Source organism: Platalea leucorodia (assembly GCF_965183815.1).
Source record: "Platalea leucorodia genome assembly, chromosome: 3".
Classification (NCBI taxonomy): Eukaryota; Metazoa; Chordata; class Aves; order Pelecaniformes; family Threskiornithidae; genus Platalea; species Platalea leucorodia.
Window position 1 is genome coordinate 114163353 of NC_138825.1, and position 27953 is coordinate 114191305.

Genomic DNA, 27953 nt, shown 5'->3' on the forward strand with positions numbered 1-27953 from the left:
ATGGAAAGGAGCTTGGCAGAGAAGGACCTGGGGTCCTGATGGACAACAAGGTGACCATGAGTAAGCAATGCACCCTCGCAGCAAAGAAAGGCAACAGCATCTTGGGTTGCATCAGGAAGAGTGCTGCCAGCAGGGTGAGGGAGGTGATCCTTCCCCTCTGCTCAGCACTGGTGAGACATCTGGAGTGCTGAGTCCAGTTCTGGGCTCCCCAGTACAAAAGTGACATGGACATACTGAAGTGAGTCCAGGAAAGTGTCACAAAGAAGATGAAGGGATTGGAATATCTGTCCCATGAGCAGAGGCTGAGAGACATGAGAAAGTTGGGACTAGTTCAGCCTGGAAAAGAGAAGGCTTGGGGGAATTGCATCAATTGTATAAATACCTGGTGAAGAAAGTAAAGAAGAGGGAGTGCGACTCTTCTCAGTGATGCCCAACAATAGCACAATAGGCACAAATAGAAACACAGTATGTTTTACTAAAACGTAAGAGAAAACCGTTTGTTGTAGTAGTTGTGGAGTCTCCAATCTTGGAGATATTCAAAATTCAAGGCAATGGCCTTGAGCAGCCTGCTCTAGCTGACGCCGCTTTGAGCAGGGAAGGTGGAGCAGACATCTCCAGAGATCCTTTCTCACCTCAGCTATTGCTAAATACATGAAAATCACAGAATCACATATAAGGTTGTGAATTAATTTACCCTGTTCTCTTGCCTCTTATCTTAGCCAGATTGATCTCTTTATGTCAAAATTGCGACTATGTAAATGCCCAAGAGCTACACTAACTACTTTAGATCCTAAATGAGTTATGATACAGGTGATCTAAGTATTTTGCACAAATTTTCAGACTTCACCGATCTTGGAACTAAGAGGCATCCCACCTCTGAAATTTAATCCACTGTTAGTTGTGACTACAAATCACATTTCATCATTATTTTGTTTTCTCTTCTTCATTTTAGGAAGTCAGCCTGAAGGAACAGAACACCAAATGGGAGATAAAATTAAATAATTTTTATTTTCCTCTGTTACAGAGCAGTAGACAAGAACTGTCTATACACAAGAAGTGTTCTCCTTTCACAAAATCTTTAGTCTTTCTGTTCAACACAAAGAAAAAGAGTTTTGCTAATTACAGCAATAGTTCACTTGACCCTTTGTTCCATAAGTTTAAAACTTTTTTTTTTTTATCTAAACACTACCTTAAACAAAGTTTGACAGTTCCCACACACTGTGAGACATCCAATTTTCATTTACAATTAAAACAAAGCTAAAAAGGAAAGTTGAATATGAAATTGTGACAGATCACACAGCAGTGCTGGTACTTCTTAATGCACTGAAGACAATTTTTGGCTCATAAAACTGTCACAAAGAATTTAGGTTAATGCTCATCCAGAAATTGCAAACAAACTGCAGGCTTGAAGGTGAACAACACTTACAGATTACCTTCTAATGGACTAGTTCTCTACAAGTACACAAAGGAGTTACTCTTCATAGAAAGCTAAGCCTTAACTTTTCTGACAAATCAATGCACACAAACACTTTGGGGAGTGTAGTCCCCAAGTTAAAACAGGTTGTAATCAATGCCCCAATGTAATCCAATGGAAGTATCATTTAGTGTCTCTAACCTAAATACCATCAGATAAAACATGGCATATTGTACTTGCTAGCCAAAAAATTATTAATATTATTGCTGTCCTTGAAAGATACATCACTTTTGCCTCATAACATAAGATTATATGAATCCTTGTATCTTAGAAGTGATCATCAGTTATAGAATAGAACAGCTAAAATTTTTACCTTTAAATGTGTTCAGGAAGTCACAGACAAAAAACAAAGAATCGGTAAAAAAATAATGTAGGTAAGATGTGCCAAATTAGCACTTTCAATAAATACCTATTTTGATGGGTGCAATGCTGAAGTTTTAAATAATTATTTAGATTTTAAATTGTTGGGCTAGGATATGTCTGCCCTAGCATATATTCTTTACTTTTGGATACTTTATTCAGAGACAGAAAAAATAGGTAGTCGATCTAGAAAAGAGAAGCACCATTGATTGGTACCATTACCCTCAGAGACCTCCTGCAGACTGTCTGCCACAGCCATCTGAAGATTAACTTTCAAAGGTTTTTCTGCAAAGTGTAACTTTGAATGGAAAAAACAGTCAGAACTTCCTACTCCTTTTCATGGTTTTTGTACATACTGTCAAAAATAAGAGCAAAATACGTAACTTAAATTTAAGTAGATAGAAAACCGTCATATACAACAGTTCAGGCAATAAAATGGTTTTCTGCCTCCTCCATGACTCATACTACATATGAATATACAGTTTTTACAAGAAACCGATTGATTCTATTCTGCTTTAAATAAACCCTTTATTTTTCCCAGTATGACCCTTTCCAAAGGTCATACTCCTCTTAGCCATGTTTGAATTCACTGACTGAAAACTACATGATATTATCAAGCAAGAAGACTTAGAACTCTTCTGTTACATGACTGAAGAAATGCTCACCCATTGCTCACGTCCATTGGTGGCCAAGCTTGAAGGAGTAAAACCAAGTGCTGAAACTCAGATGGACTGTGACTAGACTCCAGAAGTCCCAGGAAGAGATCATACCTTTTTTCTTCATTTTCAACATCTGTTATCTCTACCTGAAAGACAAAACAAAATCCAACAGATAATTTTTTTTTTTTAAGGAATCAATTATTTGAAAGCAATCAATCAACAAACTATTTGTGAAGGATATCACTGTTATAAAAAATTTTCCCAGAAACCCATTTTCTTACCTCTCATTTTCAATTATATGCAAATAAAATGGGAGAGCATGCAGATGTTGGGGAATGACTTAGGTGTTTGTTCCTAAAACAATGTAACCCCACACAAGTACATTTGTAAATTAGTTCAGAGGATCTTATCTCTGTGGCCTTCAAAGAACCAACTCCTTAAATTTCCTTTTCTCGATATATAGAATCATAGAATCGTCAAGGTTGGAAAAGACCCTTAAGATCATCGAGTCCAACCGTCAACCTATCACTGCCAAGTCCATCTATACCATGTCTTCAAGCACCGTATCTATCCGTTCTTTAAATACCTCCAGGAATGGAGACTCAGAAATATATAGATACATATACATACACACATATTCGTATTTTTAAAGAATGGGTATGTCTATTGCTTCCCTAATGTATATTACTCTCACTCACCTATGAAAATTCAATAGTTTTATCTGAATTTACAGCATCTAATCCTTTCTCCCACAGGAAAGATGATTCTAAATTAATTTACTCAGTGAAGAACATCTGCTGACAAGTACTGTAATATTTCTCTGTACAGGTGTTTGAACCTGAGAAAAACAAAAACCCACACCCCATCAGCCAGTCATCAGACAACTCTATCTCAGGAGAAGTGTCCACCTAAGTTTAAAACCTGCAGCTTCTGCCAGGACTTGAATTCACTTCAGTTGATGACAGGTTCTTTTACAGATAATTACTGCTTGCAGTTTGCATGGTAAAAAAAGTACAAGGCAAAAGGTCTGACTGTTGAAGGAAGGTTGCTACAAATGAGAAGCTGCTTTTGTTTAAAAGTTTGGCTATCACACTAGGAGGGCTTTCACAAATGGCATAGCTATTCACTCTCTACCTGACACACAAAAGTTCTTGGAGTTTAAAAATAATTTGTTACAATAACAAGGTAGCTTCCTCTGCGTTATTAACGCATTCTAGCACTGAATTTTTCTTCCAAAGTTCGAAAAGTTCCAGGATATGAAACTGAAGTGTTTGATCGTATAATTCCGCTGAAGATACACAGCATTAACTGTTAACTTTTCTGTTTCAGCCCAAGTAGTTCTAAGACATCAAACATGGACAAAGTTTTCCTTAGTTCTACAGCTACTCTAAAAGATTAAAGATCGCATTGCCATCTTTTCAAAGCGACTCTGATACATCAAGGGCAAATTTTTCAAAAGAGGTTGGAAAACAAATATTATTGATGCATTTATTGAGTTGCCTACAAAATTTGTGACTTTAAAATATTTAGTGCAGTAAAACTGTTCACTTCTGTCTCCAGGGTACATCTGAAAGCACCATATATGAAAACATTTTAGATAGTGAAGAAATGTTTCTGAGATCTGTCCATTTACAATATTTCTCTGTACTGCAAATGTCATACAGCAGACACCGGTTATGCACTTGTAATATCCCTAAATTCCATCTATACCTGCTAATACAAAATATTATCATCTTCAATATTTAAATCACAAGGCTGAAAAGAGAAGGGATAAGAACAGGAAAGGGTAGAAGGGACACAAGACATTCTGACCTCTAAGGATCAAAAATATTTAGCAATTTAGCAAATTACGTACTATCTAGACAACAGAAGCTCTCACACTGCTTCATCTGTCCCCAAACCCCTTTTTCAGACAACTAGCTCTTTAAATATTTAAACCAAGTAAGTAGCATTCTCAGTGGTCCATTGAGTACATTTTAATATATTTGCACAAACTGCGTGTTACTTCAAAACACAGACTAAATGTTCAGATCTCTCTAACGATAATGGTAAAAATGGAAAGAAATAGCACAGACAATATTAATAGATGAGAAGAGCTGTCACAGAAATTGAGCTATTAGTAGCAGAGAGCAGATGACAGTGGATCAGACATCCTATTCAACATGAACTGAATTCCAATAATTCTGCCTAATAACGCATCTTTACAGACTCGGGTTTACATTTTTTAATGAGGTTAATTAATCTAACATTATAATGTTGCGTTTTGGACAGCTGGATCCTTGCAACATGATTGCTCACATTAATACGATCAAAGTAACTCAGAAGAATTACCTTTCTATTCTTAAACATGGTGCGTGCATTTCTGCAATATTTCTTTCTACAATGGCCTTTTTCAAGTCACCTACATTTCCCACTAAACGTAATAAAAATAAAGTGAACTTTCTACAGTGTTAGTTATTTATAGTTTAAGTTTTTACAGACAACAATTTTGAAAATTCACTTTTTATACAGCATTTTAAATGCACGTCACTTCCATTTACTGTGAAACAGGCGAGATTAGAAAGTAGCAACATAGCGTATAAGTATGCAAACCTTTATGCGTGCATGTGGTGATCTAAAATGCAGGACTAAGGACAGAGGAAATGGAAGTTTATTGAAAGAGCAACAAACGGAAAATACCTAAGTATTGATAAATAGATGACAAGTATGATTACTTTAAAAAAAAAAAAAAATAGCTAGTGTTATCCTACCTTAAACTCCCAACCCCTCCACCTTCTAAGTCCTAGCCATATTCCCTTCGTCAATGTATCTTATGCTTCTGTTGCATCTATCAGTTGTGTCTATACTCCACATACATCTGCGTTTCAAGTATGTTTTAAGCATTATTTCACTCCTGTGACAATGTGGTTGTTGAAATAACTTTTTTTTGAAAAAGAAAAGCTGACATTCAGGTGTAAACCCATGCTTTAACACCAAGAATGCCTGACTATGTGTGACAATGGTCACACAGCCAACGGTATCAGGAATATTTTTCAAAAGTATTCCTGAATTGAATCATCATCAAATAGACACTGATTCTGCAAAGACTGTGTCCACACTTCACATTACACATTGATAAGCAGTCCTACTGGTTTAAATAAGATTGCACAATGTCTGAAACTGTACCTTCTGAGAAGCAGCTGTATTTAACTCGTGTGTATATGCCTTCATACAGTCATGATGACTGAAATCTATGCATGATTCATCCACTAGCATCACTAGAAAAATCCTAACGAGTAGAAGATCAACACTATGTACCAGAAACACAGACAAGAATAAAACATTTAAAATCTTCATTTCAAGGTATTGGTATTCTTATAAAACAGAAGAGTCCTTTTTAAGTTAAATATCAGTGCTATGAAGTAAATCAAGGCATTATCCTTAAAGTTTCTGCATTGCTTTATAGTTTGAATGACAAGATACCTTGTTCTGTCTCTAATTCTTTCCTTATAATTCTCCAGAAATAGAAGTTACAATCAAACCACGAAAAAAGTGATAGTTCCTTGCTACAAAAAAGCAGTAACTTAAGCAACAGGTTGGAATGAGGTTTTTTATTTATATTTACTACACATATGTATATGTGTTTGTGTGCATGTGTATGTGTGTGTGTATGTGTATATATACACACACACACACACACAGAGAACATAGGCTTTCCTCTGTATTGTCTTTACTTTCCAAGGCTGAGGGAGAGCATGGTGAGGAAGCAGCCACCTCACACAGCAGGAACAGAGCATGCTCTGTGTAAAAAGGTAGAAATTTCATCCAAACAGAGGTGAAAGCTAGCTGAGATGAAGTTACCATGGTTAGTTAAGCCTGTTGTTTTGTTGTAATAACACAGCAAAAAGATTAAAAATTCCACTTTTAACTGAACACCGTCTTTGTAGTGACTCTGAATGATCTATTCAGATGACTCTGAATGTTGTAACGCAACCAGGCACCGCATTTTTACCAGTATGATCAACTTAAACCATGGTAATGGGATACTATAACTCAGCTTCCCCCACTCCCCCCCCCCCTTTTTTTTTAAACAACAAAAAAATATCCTTCTAAAATACTCAAAGGCTATGCAAAGATGGCCCGCCATGAACTGCTCAGAGCCCTGATAGCACAACTGCCTGTAAAGAAGAATCTGTCACTAAACAGAATAATGAGGCCTATAGCAAGGCAGTAAGGAGTATGCTTGAACTTCAGATGATCCCAAAGGAATATGAAGAAAAGAAAAAAAAAAAAAAAAAGGCAAGGAAAAGGAAAGCAAAGACTTTCAATTTTAACAACAGATTTGCTCAATTCTGTTTTGATTTTCCCTCATTTCATGGCTTCTCTTTGGCAGTAGAACACAGCTGGCTTCATGTTTTTCATTAAAATAAAAGGCTGCACAAATATTTACCACAATGGGAAAGTCAATTAGGGGAATTAATTTTAGAAATTATACTCATGATAGATTATAAAACAAAATACAAATTAAGTAAAACCAAACCTTATGTTAAACTGTTAAAATACACAATTTCATTATCAACAAGGGACTACATATGTTTAAAATCAAGAATATGCAAACATCTGCATATGCTAATGGTCCTTAAAAAAATATACAGGAAATTAACAAAGCAAAACACAGGCTACACAAACAGCACTGAGTGTTGCTTAAAACTGCATTAGATATTACCCGCTGTCTGAACCAGTGCAAACTCCTCTTAATTGTATGTTCTCCTCCTGAGCACTTGCTTTTACATCTTTTCCCAGTTTCTCCTGTTATTAATTAGTAGTAGTTAGGATGGCCCATAAAGTTCTGACTCATCCCATATTATCACTGCTTAATAAAGGTAAAAATCAGTCCACCTTTCTCCAATATTGACCAAGACAGAAAATTAACCACATTTCTGAATGAGAGTGCAAACTGCGGCTACAGTGTGTAGCAGCTATGGTCTGCCAGAAGACAAAAGTCATATTTTCTTTTTATCTGAGATATATTATTTTGCATGTCTTTGAGCATGGCCACCCAATACACCTCATTGAACTAAATGATTTTAGCCATCAAAACAGCTATTTTTCCTCAAGCAGTTATGGTCTGCTTACCAGTAGCAGAGACTTGACATAGCATATGTTTAATCACCCATCCTCTTACAGGGACAGTTTTGAACTTGCTGTAACTTGCAAATCTTAAGAAAACTAAAACACTGCTGAAAAATTTACTGCTGGAGTCCACTTGTTTATCAAACGATTGGCCAAAATATCTCAGTTCTGACATCATTTTGCTAATAAGAAGTTACATCAGACAACATTCCTACAAGCTTTTTAAAACATTTGGTTTTATATAAAAAACACATGAACTATATGGGTTTGGGTGCTTCTACTGCTAAAGTATAAATGGTAAGAGGAATCTGGCAGTTGGTTGAGATACTTGTAATCTTTTCAACAGTACATTATCTGAGCACAAACATACCCTTTATCTGACTTCAGCCATCCTGAGCAAACTTGGAAGATGTGTTCTTTATATCCAGTGCTGAAATAAAAACTTAATGCACTTACAACCCCTCCTCAAATAAAATCCCAAACTGTTCTGCCTGATGATAAAATCTTTCAAAAATTCATATAGCTCTCTTTCCTCACAGACTAGATCCTATTAGATGCCCAAAATGTTGAAACCACTCAACATGCTTTATCCACTTTCAGCACACAAACTTTTGACTTCATCATCTCGTTCCATTGACTTGTTATTGCGTTATAGTTACTCATCATGTGACACACGTGAAGGAGTCCAAATATGAAAAGTTCCCTCAGATGTTTGTTCTGTAGCTTTTAGAAACCTAGTATTTTTTAAAAACTGTAAGATGATAGACTTGAAGAATGCTAAGGTTAAAGCAAGCTGTGGACATCATACATGACTGATAAAAACCTTTGGCACGGCAGTCCACAGATCAGTTGTTTAGTTCAGCACGTTATCTCACTCTTGAAAGTGAAGTTAGTTTAAAATCACTATGGACAGCAACAGTGGAATGTTTATGTATCTAAATTGTGTCCCTGAGGCATAGATATCCACTACATAATGTTCTCCTAATCCTAAAGGACAGAGACACCTGATAGAGTTGTAAATGCTTTATTGCTAAAGCTATATAATTTGAGAATCTGGCGCTGAACAATTCGGCTGATAACCTAGACAGAGTTTTGTTTAAGAAATGGAAATGCCAATAAAAAGATCCAGCCAATCCAATCCTCTCCTTCCCCTAAGATAAAATACAAAACGCTGCCTATTTACATATGAGAATGGTGCACCAGAAAGTAATGCAGACAGACCTCTGCCTCCTTCTGCCCAATAAAATCTATTCTGCAAATTACATTTTTACTCCCTGTGTGCATGGCAGAGACATGTTTTTCATCAACAGATTTTGTTCACTACTAATGTTCTAATGAAATAATTGATAAGGGTGTTTGTAGCCAACGAATCAAGATGTAGAAATCAGAAAAATATTTTCCTTCATTATAATCGCTTGTTTATTGAGAAAAGCTATATCCGTGCTTAAAACCAGCTCCCTATATTAAAGGCAGAGACATTTGTGGTTTCCAAGATCTGCCACCAAAATCCTACTGATTTACATGATTATACAATTCATTTTATTACGTCCAACAGATTGTAAATGTAAATGTTTCAAAATATGTTCATGTTCCTCACTGCAGCATAAATTTGAATTAATATGGCACTGAAAGCAGAAACACTAAGCAGGCATTTGAGTAGTGCCTTATTGCTATGATACATTTTCAATTCATCAGGACTTCCTTGTAAAATGCACTAGGTTTTTATTTATCTTCCCCACACCCCCTCCTACCCAAAAGCTCTAGTGGTAGAGAATTCATCTATGCTGCATTTGAAAATAATAGGCAGATCTGACATGACAGATTTTATTCAGATTCGAGATAGGGAATGCTGATGCTAACTAAAACTTGCTTCCACTCATGAGACAGAGCTTAACACGGTTTATAAGCAGTGACTGAAAGGATTGATAGCAATTTGATAGAATTTCTGTAAATGCCATCTTGGTGTGCTGTTCATGGCAGAAAAACAAAACAGTCTTGTCTTAAGGAGTTCACAATCTCATCGGGTAAATCAGCAAAGAAAATACTGCTCTTCCTACACAAACAGGCCAGACAGGGTTGGTCACTGAAGAATTTAATCCTCCCATCTTGTGGGTCAACCCGTAGTCCATTGTTCCCTATTCTGCTGGTATCTGTGCGACTACTGAAAAGCTTTAACAAACATAAGTTACTGAAACCTACTTCCAGTACAAGGCTGCAAAGCTAAAAGCTTGTTACAAAAGACATAAAATTACAAACTAAGTTAAATAGATATTTAAAAGTTAATTACTCACAATATGAACACAAATGTGAAAAATCACCAGTGAAAACACACTGCAAAAGTGTACAGCTGTTTCTGAAAATGTATAGCTACTGACCCTGCAAAGATAAGATTAGGAGCTTTTAAAGGCTATTATTTATTTCATTCTCTTCTAACTGTTTCAAGATGCCAGACATCCTATCAACCTTGATGTTAGACACATTACATACTTGTGAAACAAAGCAAAACCACAAGCACATATTGAAACATCTTATGGAGGAGGCCATTATTGATGATCTACGTATCACTATGTATAACTTTATGCAATAATTTTAAAATCGTAACATCTGTTCGAGCTAGAATGCTTCCCAATAGACTTACTTTTTCATAGAATCATAGAATCGTCAAGGTTGGAAAAGACCTCTAAGATCATCGAGTCCAACCGTTAACCTAGCACTGCCAAGTCCATCTATACCATGTCCTTGAGCACCACATCTATCCGTTCTTTAAATACCTCTAGGGATGGAGACTCAACCACTTCCCTGGGAAGCCTGTTCCAATGCCTGACAAACCTTTTGGTGAAGAAATTTTTCCTAGTATCCAATCTAAACCTCCCCTGCTGCAACTTGAGGCCATTTCCCCTTGTCCTATTGCTTGTTACTTGGCAGAAGAGGCCGACCCCCACCTCACTACAACCTCCTTTCAGGTAGCTGTAGAGAGCAATAAGGTCTCCCCTCAGCCTCCTCTTCTCCAGACTAAACAACCCCAGCTCCCTCAGCCGCTCCTCATAAGACTTGTGCTCTAGACACTTTACCAACTTCGTTGCCCTCCTCTGGACACGCTCCAGCACCTCAGCGTCCTTCTTGGAGTGAGGGGCCCAACACTGAACACAGGACTCGAGGTGCGGCCTCACCAGTGCCGAGTATAGGGGCACTATCACCATCCCGGTCCTGCTGGCCACACTATTCTTGATACAAGCCAGGATGCCATTGGTCCTCTTGGCCACCTGAGCACACTGCTGGCTCATGTTCAGGCGGCTGTCAACCAACACCTCCAGGTCCTTTTCCGCCAGGCAGCTCTCCAGCCACTCCTCCCCAAGCCTGTAGCGTTGCATGGGGTTGTTGTGACCCAAGTGCAGGACCCAGCACTGAGCCTTGTTGAACCTCATACAGTTGGTCCCGGCCCAACAATCCAGCCTGTCCAGGTCCCTCTGCAGGGCCTTCCTTCCCTCCAGCAGATCGACACTTCCACCCAACTTGGTGCCATCTGCAAACTTATTGAGGGTGCACTCAATCCCCTCATCCAGATCATCAATGAAGATGTTGAACAGGACCGGGCCCAATACTGAGCCCTGGGGAACACCACTCGTGACCGGCCGCCAACTGGATTTGACTCCATTCACCACCACTCTCTGGGCTTGGCCGCCCAGCCAGTTTTTAACCCAGCATAGAGTGCACCCATCCAAGCCGTGTGCAGCCAGCTTCTCCAGGAGAATGTTGGACTTAAGTCCCATTTTTTGACTTAAGTAAACAAGTTTAAGGTGTAAACAAGTAAACAAGTTTAATATCTTTCTGGTAAATTAGTCCAACCTGTCACTCAAAAGGTAACTCTTCCTAATTTGACTTTATCAAGACTCCACTTAGTAGATCTTGCCATGGTAACACTTGAACTTACAGCTTGCCTACACAAAGTTGTTGCCAGTTCCTATTCCTGACTAAACCCCTCTGACTACTCAGAGATGAGGACAATATTGGAGTAAATTTCATATATACTTTTCCTATTCTTCCTTCCATGTCTGTTTTTTGGCCACTGTTGGACACAGAATACTGGGCTGGATTGGACCTTGATCTGAACCAGCACTGACATTTTTATATACTCACACAGTAATTAAAATTTACATTATGAAAACACACTGGGCACACAATGTTTTGTTATACACAGTTTTCAAATGGAATGGGGGGAACACAAGGACTCAAGCAAGATTATAATTTTCAATATGTGAATTGTGTACTCTCACAAGGTAGCTGAACAGGAGTCAATGAGGTCAAGCAAAAGTTGCTTCTCAAGATATACTTTACAGATTTCACTTCAAACTTAGTATCTCTTTAAAGTTCTTTCCCTGGTATTTATCCAAGTTTTGAAGTTTAAACAATAAGGTGATACAGTATCTTTCACTCTACGTCCTAGCATCATATTGCCATGTACAGAGTTAAAGGCAATTAAGAAAAATAAAGAACACATTTATACAGCACTAGGTTTTATATACTTTAAATATTCACAGTGTTTTAGAATTAAATTCAAAAGATTTCCTAGAAAAAAGAATACTGCCAAATGACTGCTGCAAGGCACTGACACATACTGCCTCAGTTTCCTTACTCAGCATTCAGTCTTAGTACCGCACTTACTTCCTGTTTTTTGGAAAGCCGATAAGAACTTTTACTTTTGAGAAAACCCATGGAAAGCCATGGTTTAGATTATAAAAGTATTAGTTTACTCACACCGCTGTTGGATAAGAAAAGTGTAATTCGAAGACCACATACATACAACTAAATTGTAAACCTGGCAAGTTCGAAGATTTCCTTTGAACTAAATTACATTAACAAAATTTTGTATGCTAATGTATGTCATTTGAGAAGTCCATCTTTCCTTTAGCACAGATGAGTTTTACCTTCTCAGAAATATATTCCAAATATATTCCCCTTATAGCAGAGGAACCTGTCAGCTTTAAATAAGACTTTTTCATCTTACTTTTTTCCATCTGCCCAAGTTCATATGTGGATAATCCTACTTTCAATCCATTTTGGATCTTGGTAAATGGAAATACATTACATGGCAGTAAGCCAAAGCTGAGAGATGGTAACTTTTTAAAAACTGTTCTACTGGGCTCAAAAATGCCCCTGTACAATGATGGAATTTAGTTCTATTTTATGAAACAACACTGTAGGAAAAACGCGAGGTGGTTTGGAGCCTGGACCAGTGTTGTAGATTAAATTCCCTTGCTTGAAAGAAGCATTTTTGAAGCCATGCCTAAGGAGTTATCCCAAATAATAAAAAGCGACAACTTTATTAAGGAATATCAGTAAATCTGTATGTTATGATGCAGTTCAGCCCATGTTCTCCACTTTAAAAAACCAACAAACCAAAACCAACAAAAAAACCCCAAAACCCACCATATTCAAAATACTCTTGATTTCCATTACTAGGGGGAACATAACCTGAGACAGCAATGCAAAGGCCTACCGCACATCTCCTCTCCATCTGAGTTTAAGACCAACAAGCAGACAGGAGTTCTTGGTGGAGCATATTCCAAGTCCTGAACTCGGAGAACGCGGGCTGCTATGACCTAGACTTTGGAAAAACAGCCACTGCCTAACAGACCAGAAAGAAGTGTCTGCTGTCAAAACAACAATCTTAGAGCAATCAATACAAAATTAAAATTGAAGTCAAGAGTTTTGCGTGACAAGCTGTGTTCACAACCTATACCTTCGACCCCAAAGGAGGGCAAACTCTGAGGTCAGGCTTTCTTGCACTTTCAGCCAAAGCTGGCCTTCACATATTAAAAATTATTATGAACGCTGACCACATGTGAACGCCTGCTGCACACAGATAATAAAGGGATGGGCATAATCTCACAGGTCAAATCCTGCTCAAACTGAAGCCAGTGAAGAGGATAAGCAAGTTATGGGATTCAAGTTTAAAAACAAATCAACCAGAAGCCTACCAGTGATGAATTAAACAAAGCCTCTGCCACATGTTGAGTTGCCTGTCTTGTAGAAATACCCAAGAACTTTTTTCTTCTAAACTGATTTATATATTGCTTAATTCTTTATCTGCTTGATATGCAGCTCACTAAGAAATGCATATAGATTCACTAAACACAAATGCATTGCCTAATGCATAAAAATGCATAACTTGTGCGGAAAATAAAATCCATTCATTTGTATTCTGCAGGAGACTATGTCCTAATCTGCAAATACATTTTGGCACAAAGAAAACGCCTGAAGACTGTACATAGATATTGATAGAGAGATAAGGGCAAATAAAGAAAAAATTATGCATTTGAAAGATTTATATAACTAGCTATCTAAAACTCAAAAGAGACAGGATTAACATACGTATAATTTAAAATGTATATTGACTAGGTGTCAGTTAATAGGTAAAAATTTGGATCTATGTAAATCATGGATAAAACTAACATCTGTGCAACACAAGGGACTTAAAAAGATGTAAGTCATTTTACTTGTATGTGCCAACTACTAATCACTGTTTCATCTTTCATAATCTACGTATAATACAGATACTCTACATTTAGAACTGAAGAGGGTGTTGGAAGATGCAGCCTGGAAATGACAAGATTTTAGTCCTTAAATATTACTTTCAACTGTGGCATCAGCCGTTTCCCCCATACCTCATACAAGTGGCTCTTCAATTTACCTTTGGTGATCATCACTGCCATCAAGAAGCAGTGCGTGCACAAGCTCCCAGTATTCAACTGTATGTATAACTGCTGTCTTGATAATCAAAGTCTGCAATTCTCGCTAAGAGAAGAAAAATGATTTTAAAAGCTTTTTTCATGTCATTAATTAATCTTTCACAAATGTCATCCTGCAGATAGGCTAAACTGACAAGGTAAAAAATGCATTTTTAAAAAGAACAGCCCACAATAAACTAAGATACCCTCTTTTAGGAACAACAGGTTGTTGATGTTGACTCCAATTTTAAGTAATATTTATTTAAGCTGTAAACATTGAAATAAATGAGTAGCTCTGTTGCAGCCATAAAAATAATCAGAAGAAGGTAGTCAGCATCATGCAACTGTCATACTAAACAGCATTATGAAAGCACTGCAATTGGTGGTTTTCTTTTTGATTTGATGTAGTCAAAGTCCTAGCAGTCACAGTCATTACAGCTGAGTCCCTATGTAATATCAGCAACAACGTGGAAAAAAAAAGCCCTCAGTCAACATGAACTATCAGAAATTACAATGAAGTAAGAACGATTTTAGGAATACCTGAGTGGGGCTCCTCAGATGATACAGAGTTTACAGACCTCTAAATAAAAAGTGTCAGCTAGCAAGATGATTGATAGAATAAGATACGACAGACAAAAAGCATGGCATCAACTGAACATCACAGTTCTTAATAGAAAATACTCCTTTAAGATATTAACAAAATAATGCCTAAAGAAAAATATTTTTACCGTTTACTTATATTTTCAAAAGGCTTTTAACAACATCCCTGACTAGAAACCATGGAAGAACTTGATCTGCTAACACGAACAAAACCAAAAAAGACAAACAAAACCCAGTTGATGATCAAATGGTAAAGGTAAAAAGTAGAATTTCTCATGATTTTATGACTGCTTCTTTGCTTATATAAATTAAATGATGTTTTCGGAGGACTGCAAGCACTGAATAGATAATACGGCACACAAATGAGCCAGCTTATGTTCGTCAAGAACACTGTAGAAAGAAACTTCCAATTGACTTAAAAAAAAAAAAATCTAGGTTAAGTAAATGACCATATGATGCCAAATAAAACGTAACAATGGTAAAGCCACCACATTTTAAAACATGCTAAATTAGCCTCATCAAGTCAAAACAGGAATCTGAGCCTCACTGAATGAAATTCAAAGACCTCTGGTTAATGTACAGCTGAAGTCAAGAGATCAATCAAGGTGCCGGGATGCATAAGCATGCACTGTTAATTTCCACAAGGACACCACATTCACTTCTCCAAGTATCTCCTTTCAGGAGATATAATGCATATCACAGTGGGCTCTGAGATAGACGGGAGAATAGTATAGATGTAGATAACACTGTAGATGAGGTACCATGACTTGTTTACTTAGATTGAGTAAGCAACAGAATAAGGAAAAAAGTGATGAAGTACATAAAACAGAGCAGGGACTCTGAATTTTTGGATTTTGCTATCCTATAAAACATAGAACACCACCACATATCAAATCACATAAAGAGGTAAAAAAAAAAAAAAAAAAATATCCTTCTACAATGTTTCAACATGTTTTCCCCTCAATGCTGTATGGTGTACCAATTCCAAGCATTTGGCAAGAGACACCCAGGGTTGAATCGCAGTTCATCCACCAATTTCCTTGCGACATAATAAGAGAACTCTGAATACATCGCTAATGAGCTCTTAATTTTTCTGAAACTGAGATAGAAGCAGAATTTGCAAGGTTTAAACCATTCTCCACTTATACCTTCATTACAAAAGACCTATTACAGACAGAGAATTATCCCCCACGAATCCACTCCAGAGCACTCTCATCTTCCTCTGAAGCAACTGCTGCCAGCCACAGAATACTGTAGTACCCAGGGCTTGCATTCGAAACAGTCATGTTCACTCAAGCTATACTGCTTTTCTCTCCACTTTGTCTTATCCGTTTTACTTGTGCAGTTAATGGAAAATATTTCATTTGCATCTTAAAGTATTTAATTAATCATACACGCTACAATTTATGTTCCCGGAAAAAAATACATTTCACATGTTCTTATATGGATAAATTGCATCTGCAAGGAACGGAAATTAGTTTTTCAAAATATTAATTAAAACTTAAATTAGGTTTCTTAAACTTAATTTTTATGCATTACCAGTAGAGAAACAATGTCTCTAGAAGTATAAACAACATTGTAACAAATTTACTCAAAGTTGATAGGACCATAAATCTTTCTTCTAATTAAGCATGCTTCACAAATAAAAGATGGCTGAGGATTAAACGGATACAGCTCCTTCACCTATATTTTGCCAGATCAAACTAAATACAGGTCATTGTTACCTGACAAATTACTTCAGCAAAATGACTTGGGAATTCTTAAATCTCACTTTGCTTTCAAAATATTTAGGTTTAAATGTAGCTGACACAAGTACAGGCAATGGGAAAAAGCTGAAAATCACAGGACACCGAATTATTCCCATTGAGACCTTTCTTTATGAAGTCACATGAAGAAATACCATGTAAACGGATATCTATTTTTCATATACTGAGGGAAGAGGGATAAAAGAGTAATGGGCGCTTGAGAGCCACACCGAAGTTCTCAGAAAGTCATTAGGTTAATGTAGACATTACTATGGTTGCTGAGACACATAAAACTTGCATATGGCATACATAAATTGTTTATATGAAGGAAGGGCAAATGTGTGTGGGATGTACACAACACAAATACAAATTAATCTGGGAATTTTTCAAAGCTAAACTTTAGGGAAAAAAAAACCTTGATAAAATAAGAAAGGTGGCTAAAGTTACAATCTTAAATTCATACTAGATACCCCTTCCAGTTTTCAAAAATGCTTAGCCCTCAGCAGCTCTGTATACCCCAAGATCATGAAGAAACATAATATAACAAAATGAGGGGAAAGGCTAAATGAGATTACCTTCTCTAAATGACAAAGCTATTTGCATTTAAGTGGCATGCAAATAGTAATTACATTTAGCATTTGCATAACAATTAAACAATCCTTTTAAGACAAGGTGTGTCTTATAGAAGCTTCACAGTTATTAACTATCTTAAACTAACCCTTGGTTTACCTACAGAAGCTTTGTTAGTGCCGCTGTAACTTCCTGGGGCAAAATCCTAACTCTTATTACTGTAACTTACGTCTTGTAACTGGTCACTGAACTGAACAACTATGTACACACACATAACCTGTTAGTTGACACCTTACACGTTAGACAGTGCTGTGAGTCATTACAGACGATATTTTTATATATTATATGAAAACAAATGGATTTCCCATCTTAGATGGATAAAGCTAAAATTTGATACGAACATTCTAAGCCATGTTTTTCACTCCCCCAACATTTTTTTTTAATATATAAAAAAGTCAGTATTTTGACCCATATTTTTCATGCATCAGTTAACTAGAAAATTACAGAACCTGAAGAGCTTAGATAAAATTCATCATGGGGATTAAAACAATGCATGTCTCCTCCCTCCAATAGTGTGGGATGCTACTGGAATGTGAATTAAAGACTCTCAAGTCTTTGAAAAATGAGGACCCTTGAATTTTTAATTTTGTTAACTAATCATTAGAGAACTGGAAATTGCTGTGTTTCTGACTGTTTGATAGGTAGCTGCTTCCATAAAGTACATTTTTAATTTTGCAAAAGCTGGCCTGTTTCCCAGCAGCACATTGATTTGTGGGACCACTACTTACAGCACCTAGAGCTTAATTAAATATTAAGTCCCTCCTTGATGTATGCAAAGTCTGACTAAGAGGATTAGCAGACACACTGAGGGTGGCTTTCACACATTTTCTGGTAATTGAACACTGCAATATCATTAAACTTATCTTTACTCAATAGAAAACCACATTCATCCTTTACAATATCTGCTGTCCCTTTTTGTACTGAGGAATGGTAAAGGGAAAGAGGGATCCCCTAAAAGCATGTAAGGAGGCTGTAGTGAGGTGGGGGTCGGTCTCTTCTCCCAAGTAACAAGCAATAGGACAAGAGGAAATGGCCTCAAGTTGCGCCAGGGGAGGTTTAGGTTAGATATTAGGAAAAACTTCTTCACCAAAAGCATTGTCAAGCATTGGAACAGGCTGCCCAGGGAAGTGGTGGAGTCCCCATCCCTGGAGGTATTTGAAAGACAGGTAGATGTGGTGCTTAGGGACATGGTTTAGTGGTGGACTTGGCACTGCTAGGTTAACGGTTGGACTTGGTGATCTCAGAGGTCTTTTCCAAGCTAAATGATTCTATGATTCTAAGAAATGTCAAGCAAAAAAGAATAAAACAATCTGGAAGTAAGATAACAAATACATTTTTGAAATATTTACAAAAGTTCATTAAAAAAAAAAAAACCCAAACACAAACCCAAAACAAACCTTTAAATGCATTCCTCTACAAGCTAAATCAGCATTTGATTCACCCACACCCCTCTTTTTTTTCTTTCTTTTTTTTTTTTTTTTAACGTGATGAAGGGTTTTACTACTTCACTGGATGAGAAAGGATGACCAAATTAATAAAGGTGTTAGTGATGTTAGAGAAATTGATACCTACAGACAAGGCAGACAGACTGACACAGCAATCTGAGCACACATTTGAAAGATGTAATTCCTCATGTCTATTTTTTGACCCTGCTTCACTCAGGATTATCCAGCAACCTGAGAAAACTTCTAAGTTGTGCTTCAACATCCTCTTCTGTAGAACAGGGTTGCTTTTGAAGGTCTTTGCACCCGACATGTTAACTTGCACAAGAAATTTGCTTAACTAATGGTTTGACAAAAACTCATATACAAATCTCTCCACTTTTCAGCAGTCATGTAACTACTGAATTCCGCAGTGTTGTTTCACTAACATACCATGAAGGACTGTGAAATGTACAGTTTTCATTATGCTATTTTATTATGCTATTTTCCCTGTTTGTTAATACACAAAATAAGCAAACTTAATCATCAAATAAGGTCATCACTTGCTTTTTTCTAATACCAACTTGTAGACTAGCATTTGACATTAGCTGACTAGAAGAGAAAAAAAGAAAAAAAAATAGTTTAAGTAGTGGATTACTCATTTGTTTTCTTGGACATTTGTGAAGAACTCTGAATTTCAATGACTGGTACCTAACAGATAAACCAATATGACTCTTCTGCCTAAATCACATATTAGTTACCTAGCAAAAAATATGAAAAAGAAAAAAAATATTGAAAACAAAGGGTTCTCATCTATTACATTTAGCTTGAACTGACATGAAAATTAGATTAGTTTTTACATATATTCCAACAGGAGTCTTATAATTGGTATGTTTTCCTGCTCGAAACTAGGAGTAATCTAAAAATGCACCACTTTAGGAGACAAAAATTATTAACAGATTATATGGAGAGACCTAAACAGACCTAAACAAGAATCGCACAAGGTTTAACAGCTGTGCTGCACCCAGGGCAGCACAAGTGGAGAGAGCCAGGCTGGGGACAGCCAGGCCAGGGAGCAGCTCTGCTGAGAGGGCCCTGGAGGTCCTGGTGGGCGGTGAGCTACATGTGAGCCAGCGGTATATGCAATGCATTCAATTAATTCCTAAAACATCACAAGATAAAAGCAAATAGATGCGAGTTTCATGTTCTAAAGAAATATATATTTTGACTTAACCGATTATGGGAGAAAATAAAAGTGATCTTACATATTTCTCAAACAGGTGTAATGAGTCTCACAAAGTTTCTGTCAAATACAGGTTCTTTTTCTGTCTTCTACAGACAAGGCTGAAAGCTATTATCTACCCATAGCTTTATTCTTAAAACATACTCTAGTTGAATCTTTTAGACTTGAAATGTTTTTGGATTGGAAAGCAGGTCACAGGAAACAAATATTGACAAAGGACTGACTGAACTGAAGATGAGGAATCCAATCATAGACAGACACCTGAAGAGCAGTTGAGGAGTTCAGCGCTGGTATTATTGTGAATGCAAGAGAAAAAGTAATTTCTAAAGAAAGCAAAAGATAAGATTTTCTTTTTCTTTTAAGATTTTTATTATGATCATTCCCTTGGATGATCTTAGCACAGTGAGTCAAAACCGAGATATTGCTTTTGTTGTATATGAATATAAAATAGTTTTGTGCATAGACTTTTTGAGGAACTATTAGAAACATTCTATTTCAATTTCATAAGGTCTTGGCATGGGTGGGGTAGGCATTTAGAAAATGGATAAAAAGTAACTCTGCTTCTGAACAATTCTACATGAAACAAGTAATACTCATCTGATTTCAAAATGGCACAAGCTTCAAAGACAAGACTACTTCCTGTTAAGCCTTTAGTACATCTTCATTGTACTTAGAAATTTAGAACCTCTAAAAATACGTACATTGATATTAAGCACTTCACCAAAATGAGTCATGAAATAAAGCAGTTAAAATATTAATGAATAACCAACAAGAACCTTTTTGTATATATGGAATTGTTAATATTCTACTTGATAAACTCAAGCATTTTCACTCCTGAGAACATTCACTAGATGATCCTTATTAGTCTTAGATCAACTTTTACATATACTTAAAAAATTAAAGTTGGGCATTTTATCACCGTTTAATTCAGAAGGAAAATTAATCTGTTTTAGACTTGAAAACTTGAACTAGAAGCACTGTCTCTCTTAGTTGGAAACAAATAAATATAGCTACAGGTAACTTCTTTCAGCAATTATTTTACCCTATTTTTTTCCTGACTTTGCACTGAAAAAGACTTAAAATTCATCACTTGAGCAGTTAAAGGTATGAACTGTTTTTCTTTCAGTTGTTAGGTGCTGCCTCTGAAGAGACAACAGCACACTAACTATGACTGAATGCATTCCCTATCAATTAAGTCTTTCTATTTGAAAAGAAAGAATATACAAAAACTTCAAAGGCAATGCTTGACTTGGAGGAAAATCATTAGTGTTTAATCAAGTTTGGTATTATGTCCTCCTGATCCCAAACAAAAGCTGAGGAGTTCATTAACTTCACATAACTTTGTTTTTCAAATAATCATAATGTATTAGAAACCTGATTCAAAAGGAAGGTAGGATTCGTTCCCATACCAACAGGATGCATTGCAACCATATATTGCAAAACAGCATTTCATCATATAATCTGCGTATAAAACCAGTCTTATGCTATCATTTATAGCTATCAATATTAATACCTTTGTTTCAGGCCAGCAAGCTCTAAGAACAGCTTGCGTCCTGAAGTACACAAGTAGCTTGCTATCTTCATCACTGAGATGGAAGGCTTGCTCCAGAATTTGCAATACTCTGATGCGAGGCTTCACTGCTAAAGAGTCATCACCACAGAAAGGTCTCAACCACTCCAGAAGGTCATCTGAAGAAACTACTTTCTCCCTGTAATTAAACAATACTGTGTTAAACAGTCTTCAGTAATCCTAATGAAAATACTACATGTACTTTCAAAGCTGTTAACAAGTACATTCAATACATAACAACTACATAACACTGGAAATGGAAAAGCTCACCTCTGTGATGTTGCAGAGAAACTAGCCCTCGTAAAACAGGTGCCTAAGGCTAAGTGGTGTAAGAACTTTTTTTGAACTTCAAATAACTGTGTAATACCATAGAAATCCATCTATACAGTTACATGTTCTCCTACGTACTACCTTGACTGCCAACTGTATTGAAACAGTGCTGGATTTCAGCACCAGAAAATCCAAGCCTTTTTTATGATGTCTGGTCCTGACTGATGCCTGTACATCCACCTCATCTGGCTTTGTGGAAAACCAGCTTGACTGCTTGCATTTTAAGTATGACATTTTTATATCTGATGTGTGTTCATATTGTCCTATATTCTCTTGCTTTCCTTACAAATCCCTTCTTTACGCTCCACATACACAAATCAGTTTCTCCTGATTGCAGCTCTAGCCATTTCTTATTTTTTTCTGTATCATCTCTAGCAAGCTTGATTACTGTATGTTCTATTATGATAATGATTACAGAATGCCCGTAATCCCTAGAAAGAAAAAAAAGACTTCTAAAAAACTAAGTTTTGGCATTTTCCTAACAGCTAATTAGAAAAACTCTCGATTAAATAATTTGATTCAAAAAGTATATTATATTCAATACATTCTAACTGTGTGAAAGCATTTACAGTACACAGATTACTATGAACTCAGCCAGCCAGCTACCAGTTGCAGACAGAATAAACTGTTATGTCCCTTACAGGCTATAAACTAGCATGTGACAAATCAGTAAATGCTATTCTGCTATCTTTCAGTAGTACTTTAAACTAAAGCTATTTTTTTTCTTTAAAAAAAAAAAAAAAAGAAAATCAAGAAACTGGTCCCAGGTGGAATGTGATTTATAACTAATGTTCCCTTATTTGTCTTAACAAGACAGACAGGAAAGCAATATCAGACAGAAAACACTAATTTAACCTGTCTTGCAGATCTGAAATAATAAACATTGACAGCTTAGGTTTTCATATTACAAGGATTTCAATTTTACTTAGGCTTTATATTGTCTGAATGATGGTGCTAGAACAGAACTTCAGCTAAATTAGACATGCCTCTGTCGAACAGGTGGCATTCAAACTGTAAATTAGAAGTTTGGGAATTAAGAGGACCTGCTGGAATATTTCGAGAGTTTTGTAGAGCTCACACCTGATGTTTATATATGTTTTCCTGGGGGAAAGATTTATATTTTGTAAATTGAATAGCTGAGGTTTAAGGAGATAAATAAGAACAAGTATTTAAATAAATGTAAACAATCTCCTGTAATCACGACGACTTTCACTTCAGCTTATTGTTTCAGCAGTTAAATGTTCATGAAGTATCCAAATAAAAGACTCCAGAAAATGCATCTCAGAATAAAATAGTACCGACTCTCCCACTCTACCTTATAATACTGCAAATGATATTTACTGTAGATTTTGACATCAATTCAGTCTACTTCAGTATCCAGTATTTAACTGATTTAATGTCAGTGGAGAAGCCTCCACACAATAGTGCAATTGGTTTTGTTGGCTACCAGAGAGTATGGGCTTTTATTCTTATCATACCTGAGTTGTTAGCTTGTACATCTGGAAAGAAAAGGTTTTTTTGTTTGTTTGTTTGTTTTCTTGTCTTTACTAGAAATGCAATGGAAAATGTCAATGAGACATACAGACCATTATTTGACCTGAAATAAGGACATCCCCAGAAGAGAAGAAAAAAATGTGGTGAAGCATTATACAGCATTTGTGAAATAGTTCCTGCACTATACCCTACAAATATTGACAAATTTAGATATCTAAATTCAGATATCTGAAAGTGAGTCACTATTATTTGTAATTTATCTACTAAACTGAAACAAAAGCAGTGAAGTACTCATGGTATATATACAATCTGCAGTAGTCACAGCAGAAAAAACATTTTCTCAAATCACCATAATGCATAGTTATCTAAATTTTCAGTTCAGTGACTTGCTTTCTTCCACATGATCAAGTAAAGGCTTCTGTCAGTACTCAGATTTTGAACCTGATAAATGACAGCCTGTTCCAGAACAAAGTCTTAGAAAATTAAGTGTAAACCCATTATATACATCCATGAAGAAAAATCATCCATATTCAGTATCGTACCTTCAATGCTTTCATGAGAAGTATCTTTCAAAGTCTTAAGCAAAGAATTCATACAGTAAGTTCTTACCCTTTCTCAACACTTGCATGCACTGCAGAAACAATGCCTTCTAGGATTCCAAGTGGATCTTTCACTGATGTAGATGAGCCACCATTTCCACTGTTAAGGTAAGACATGAAATTACCATAAAAATGGTCTTTAATATCGTATCTAATTCTATCTACCTGTAGGATTTACATGAATTGTTCAATAATATAGCAATTTTCCACTTTCCCTGCTTAACTAGTACCTTTATTTTTATGTCAAAGTAACGTGAGGAGCAACAAGAAAAGAGTGGGAAAGAGAAATACTAACATGCTTAAGTGAAACTTGAAAGAAAAAGAATAGTTAAAATTTAGCACTTCTAATACAGATTAGGTCAGCAAAATGTCCACAGGTAATCTCACTACCTTAAAGATCTCATCAGTATCGACGAAACAGATTGAAGGTTACACATAAATGTCACCATCTCTTCTTTTCAAATATCTTGCAGTATCACTATTTTTAAATCACAAGTTTAAACAAACTTGACTGTAACCTGATTCAAAAGAATCCTATCTGGTGAATCAGCAGATTTCTTTTCCCACGCCCTCTGAGATTCATTTTCAGTTGGATCAACCAGGTGGATGCTTACCAGAACCAACAAAGTTAAAAAGGAGGGAACGTGTGGTCAAGAACAGCACATGGGAAAGGGGAGGATTAAGCCACTCATCAAATGACACCCACTATGCACGTGTAGGAATAGAAAAATGTGAATCACACTGCCCATCAGACGTTCCAGTTATACAATAATGTTCTTCTGCAGGTCAAAAGGTAGTAAATATTGTGGGGGTGGGGTGGAAATCACTCTAGTAGGGAAAAAAAATTGCATTAGGAGTGACGCTTAAGTGACATTTTCTGCTAAGATTTTCAGCAAAACAAACCTAAGATGTGACTTGGTGCTGAAAGAGGCAGGAATTTTGCACTGGCACTCCAATAAAGCACACAGTGTCTCTTCATGGAAACCACTGCAGTGGCAATGATGCCTGGATGAACTAGAAAAAAAAATAACAGTTTTGCCTCTCTTAAGAGAGTTTGTCAATGATGCGTTAAAGAAAGAAAGGCAAATAGTTCCAAAGTTAGTTTACTACAGATGACTCAAGAACCCAGAGATAAAGTGTATTTTCTCTACAGTTCATCAGCATATCAAAGCTCTTCTGCTACTAAAAATGTCTGCCTCTTCCTAGATGATTTCTTAATAAAAATGAATACATGTCCAGACTACCCTGACTGTTCTGTCCAAAGCCAAAATACATTGTATAGCTGATTGTAATGTGTAAAAATAACTGCAATATTTCAATTTTTTTCCAAGAGTTATGAGTGTGTTTATAACTTTGTCATTTATTACTTCAGAAAGATAAATATATTGCCTAAAAAATGATTATGCTATATGGCATAGCGACCTGAATTTTCAGAACCTTTAATGTCTTCCTGCATTCAGAACTTTCATCTTTTCTATTTTTATGTTAATAGGTGACCCGCACTTCACTGAACAACGCTAGATTTATAAACAACATGACTCCACTCAGAATAGATGCAAGATAATTTGTTGCATGATGTAATCTCAGGTTACCTTAGTATACGCATTTTATATTGCTATACTGCACTCATAAGTTCAAAGTAGGAATAGAAAGGTCATAACACTGGTCTTTTTCTCAAAAAATACTGTTACATATGACTATGACAGAAATGCCATTGTTAATAACAATACTATCATATGGCAGCCAAATAAATTTTAGAAGAGTGAAGTTTAAATCTAGATATTTTCCTAAACATCTTCTGAATATTTGGAAACAATCAAATTATAATGTATAGTAGAGAAATATCCAGGATTTTAGACTCCTGAAGAGAGATAATGCCTGTCCAAAAGATAAAAATCTGTTTTCGCCAAAAAAGACATAAAAAATTTCACTCTCAGAGGGGAGGCGGGGGGTGGGGGTGGGGGGAAAGAAGGTGTATTTTTTCACAGGAGACATAACAGAACTGAATGGTCTGTTCATTAAAAAAAAAAAAAAAAAAAAATACATTTAGACTACACCAGTACTGCAGAAGTGTGGAAATGGTAAAAAGAGCAGCAGTATTAAAGTAATAATTTTACGCAAGCAGCTATATGCATTAGGAGATGGTTTCAAATTTGTTTTAAAATAAAAAGGCTAAGAAAATTTAAGATATGTTCCCAGAGTGAAGACAGATATAAGCGACTTCATTAATGTTCTGTTTACAGGCCAAATTTAAATTATCCTGTGTTATTATGCTTTTTGTGGTTTTTTTTTTTTTTTTTTTCCAATTAAGTTTGTAATAAAAATATATCAACAAAGGGATTTAACATGGCATATCTAAAGAAAACTAGAAGAATACTGATAAAGCTTACAGACTAAGAAGAGAATGATGATTGTCTGACATAGAATAGGACATGGAGTACAGAAATGAAGATCTTGCTAGCTCTACTTACTCTAAATTATCTTTCGTGTATATAAGCAACTTTCATATCAAAGGAGAATGACCAGCAAACCTTACGTTTTGGGTACCCTCGATTTTGGAGATTGGTTCTGAATAGTTCTAGCACTTGCTCTTCAAAAACCCTTCATCTTTCTAATTAGAAATGAAAGTCTTTAGCTCCTATCACAACTAGGCTCTGAGCACCTCAAAAAAACTCGGGTCAAAAGAAACGTATACCCAGAAGTTAACGGGCATTTCTGAAAACAGGAAACCGCTGTTTCAGACAATACATCTGTGAAGCCAGTTCTCAAGTACAACACATGTATGAACATCCACAGAAAGCTTCAAGTTTGTCATACACAGACAGCTACTATTCTACTAAGCAGGAGGAAAGGAGAAAAAAATCTAAGCAGTAAGTTACAGTTATCTAGAATAAGAAAGTATTTTAAAAAGAAATCTAGAAAGATTGAAAGCTAGCTTTTTTTTTTTAAGCTTAATATTGCCTTTACTGCCTAATAGTTAGAGAAACTAAAAAGAGATTACAGCTCATGAGACAAATAATCGTGTCAAGTTTCCACAGATTGTTGCCTTGTTCTTTTCTTAATAATTAATGATTAAAAATAAGCAGCTACTAACAGAAACAAATATAATTAATGAAGGATTAGTCTTCCACATGGATTATATGCTATTTTATGCATGTTTTAAACAACAGAACAGGATTCAATGTTCACCTCAAAACTCCTAGGTATGAGCCTAGGTAATTACACTGATAAAGGCTTATTTCGATTTCAGTTCAGCTTCAGAAAAAGTGATGCATATTTAATCAAGTCCCTCAAACACAATAAAGTACAAAGAATGCTTCAAAGGAGAATAAATTAACTTCATCTAAATCTTTTAACCTAATTATGGTATTTATTGAAAAGACTTGATATCGTCTTATTTCTCCAGCCTTATTTTCCTCTTTCTGTTTGTGCTTCCTCTAAATATCAGGAAAATAAGAAAACAATATATTGTTGGTGTGATGATTCAAAGCTGGGGAAAAAAGTCACAATGCCAAACCACGTTTCTATCAGAAATACCATGAAATTATGATATCCAAGTTACAAAATTACTCTGTATGACCCTTGCTCAAATGAGACGAGATAGTAAAAAAATCTGCAGGTTTTTTACCTTCGAAGTTAGCTACTCAATCTAATAAAGCTGATTTTACCTTCTTCACGAAACATTGGCCATTAAACAAGAAGTCAAAATTTCACCAAACCTTTCCTGTTCATTGTCTGCTGAATACTTCCAAAATTTCATGAAATGCTGCATCCATCTGGATACCTAAGACAAGATATTTAGGAGCTGCAACTGAAGGAGGCCATAATGTCTTCACCAGACAAACTGTCTTCCCTGGCTAACCATCCACGCACATGCCTACAGACATGCACCATGCAAAGCCTCCAGTATATCATGTGAGTGATCTTAGCTAATGGGTAAGTCTTGGATAAGTCTAGTCAGACTACCATCATTATCAAAACCTTTTGG

At 36.1% G+C, this 27953-nt stretch overlaps 1 protein-coding gene across 2 annotated transcripts in view; it reads right to left on the reverse strand.

Annotated features, from left to right (window-relative positions):
* Positions 1 to 27953, reverse strand: part of NBAS (NBAS subunit of NRZ tethering complex) — a gene marked incomplete at its 5' end in the record, with an annotated part of 188793 nt that overhangs the window by 25977 nt on the left and 134863 nt on the right. For both annotated transcript variants that reach the window (XM_082306639.1, XM_082306640.1), the window contains 3 exons: positions 2500 to 2639; positions 21486 to 21681; positions 23976 to 24065. In XM_082306639.1, the coding sequence (XP_082162765.1) occupies positions 2500 to 2639; positions 21486 to 21681; positions 23976 to 24065 (426 nt within the window). The remainder of the gene's footprint in view (positions 1 to 2499; positions 2640 to 21485; positions 21682 to 23975; positions 24066 to 27953) is intronic.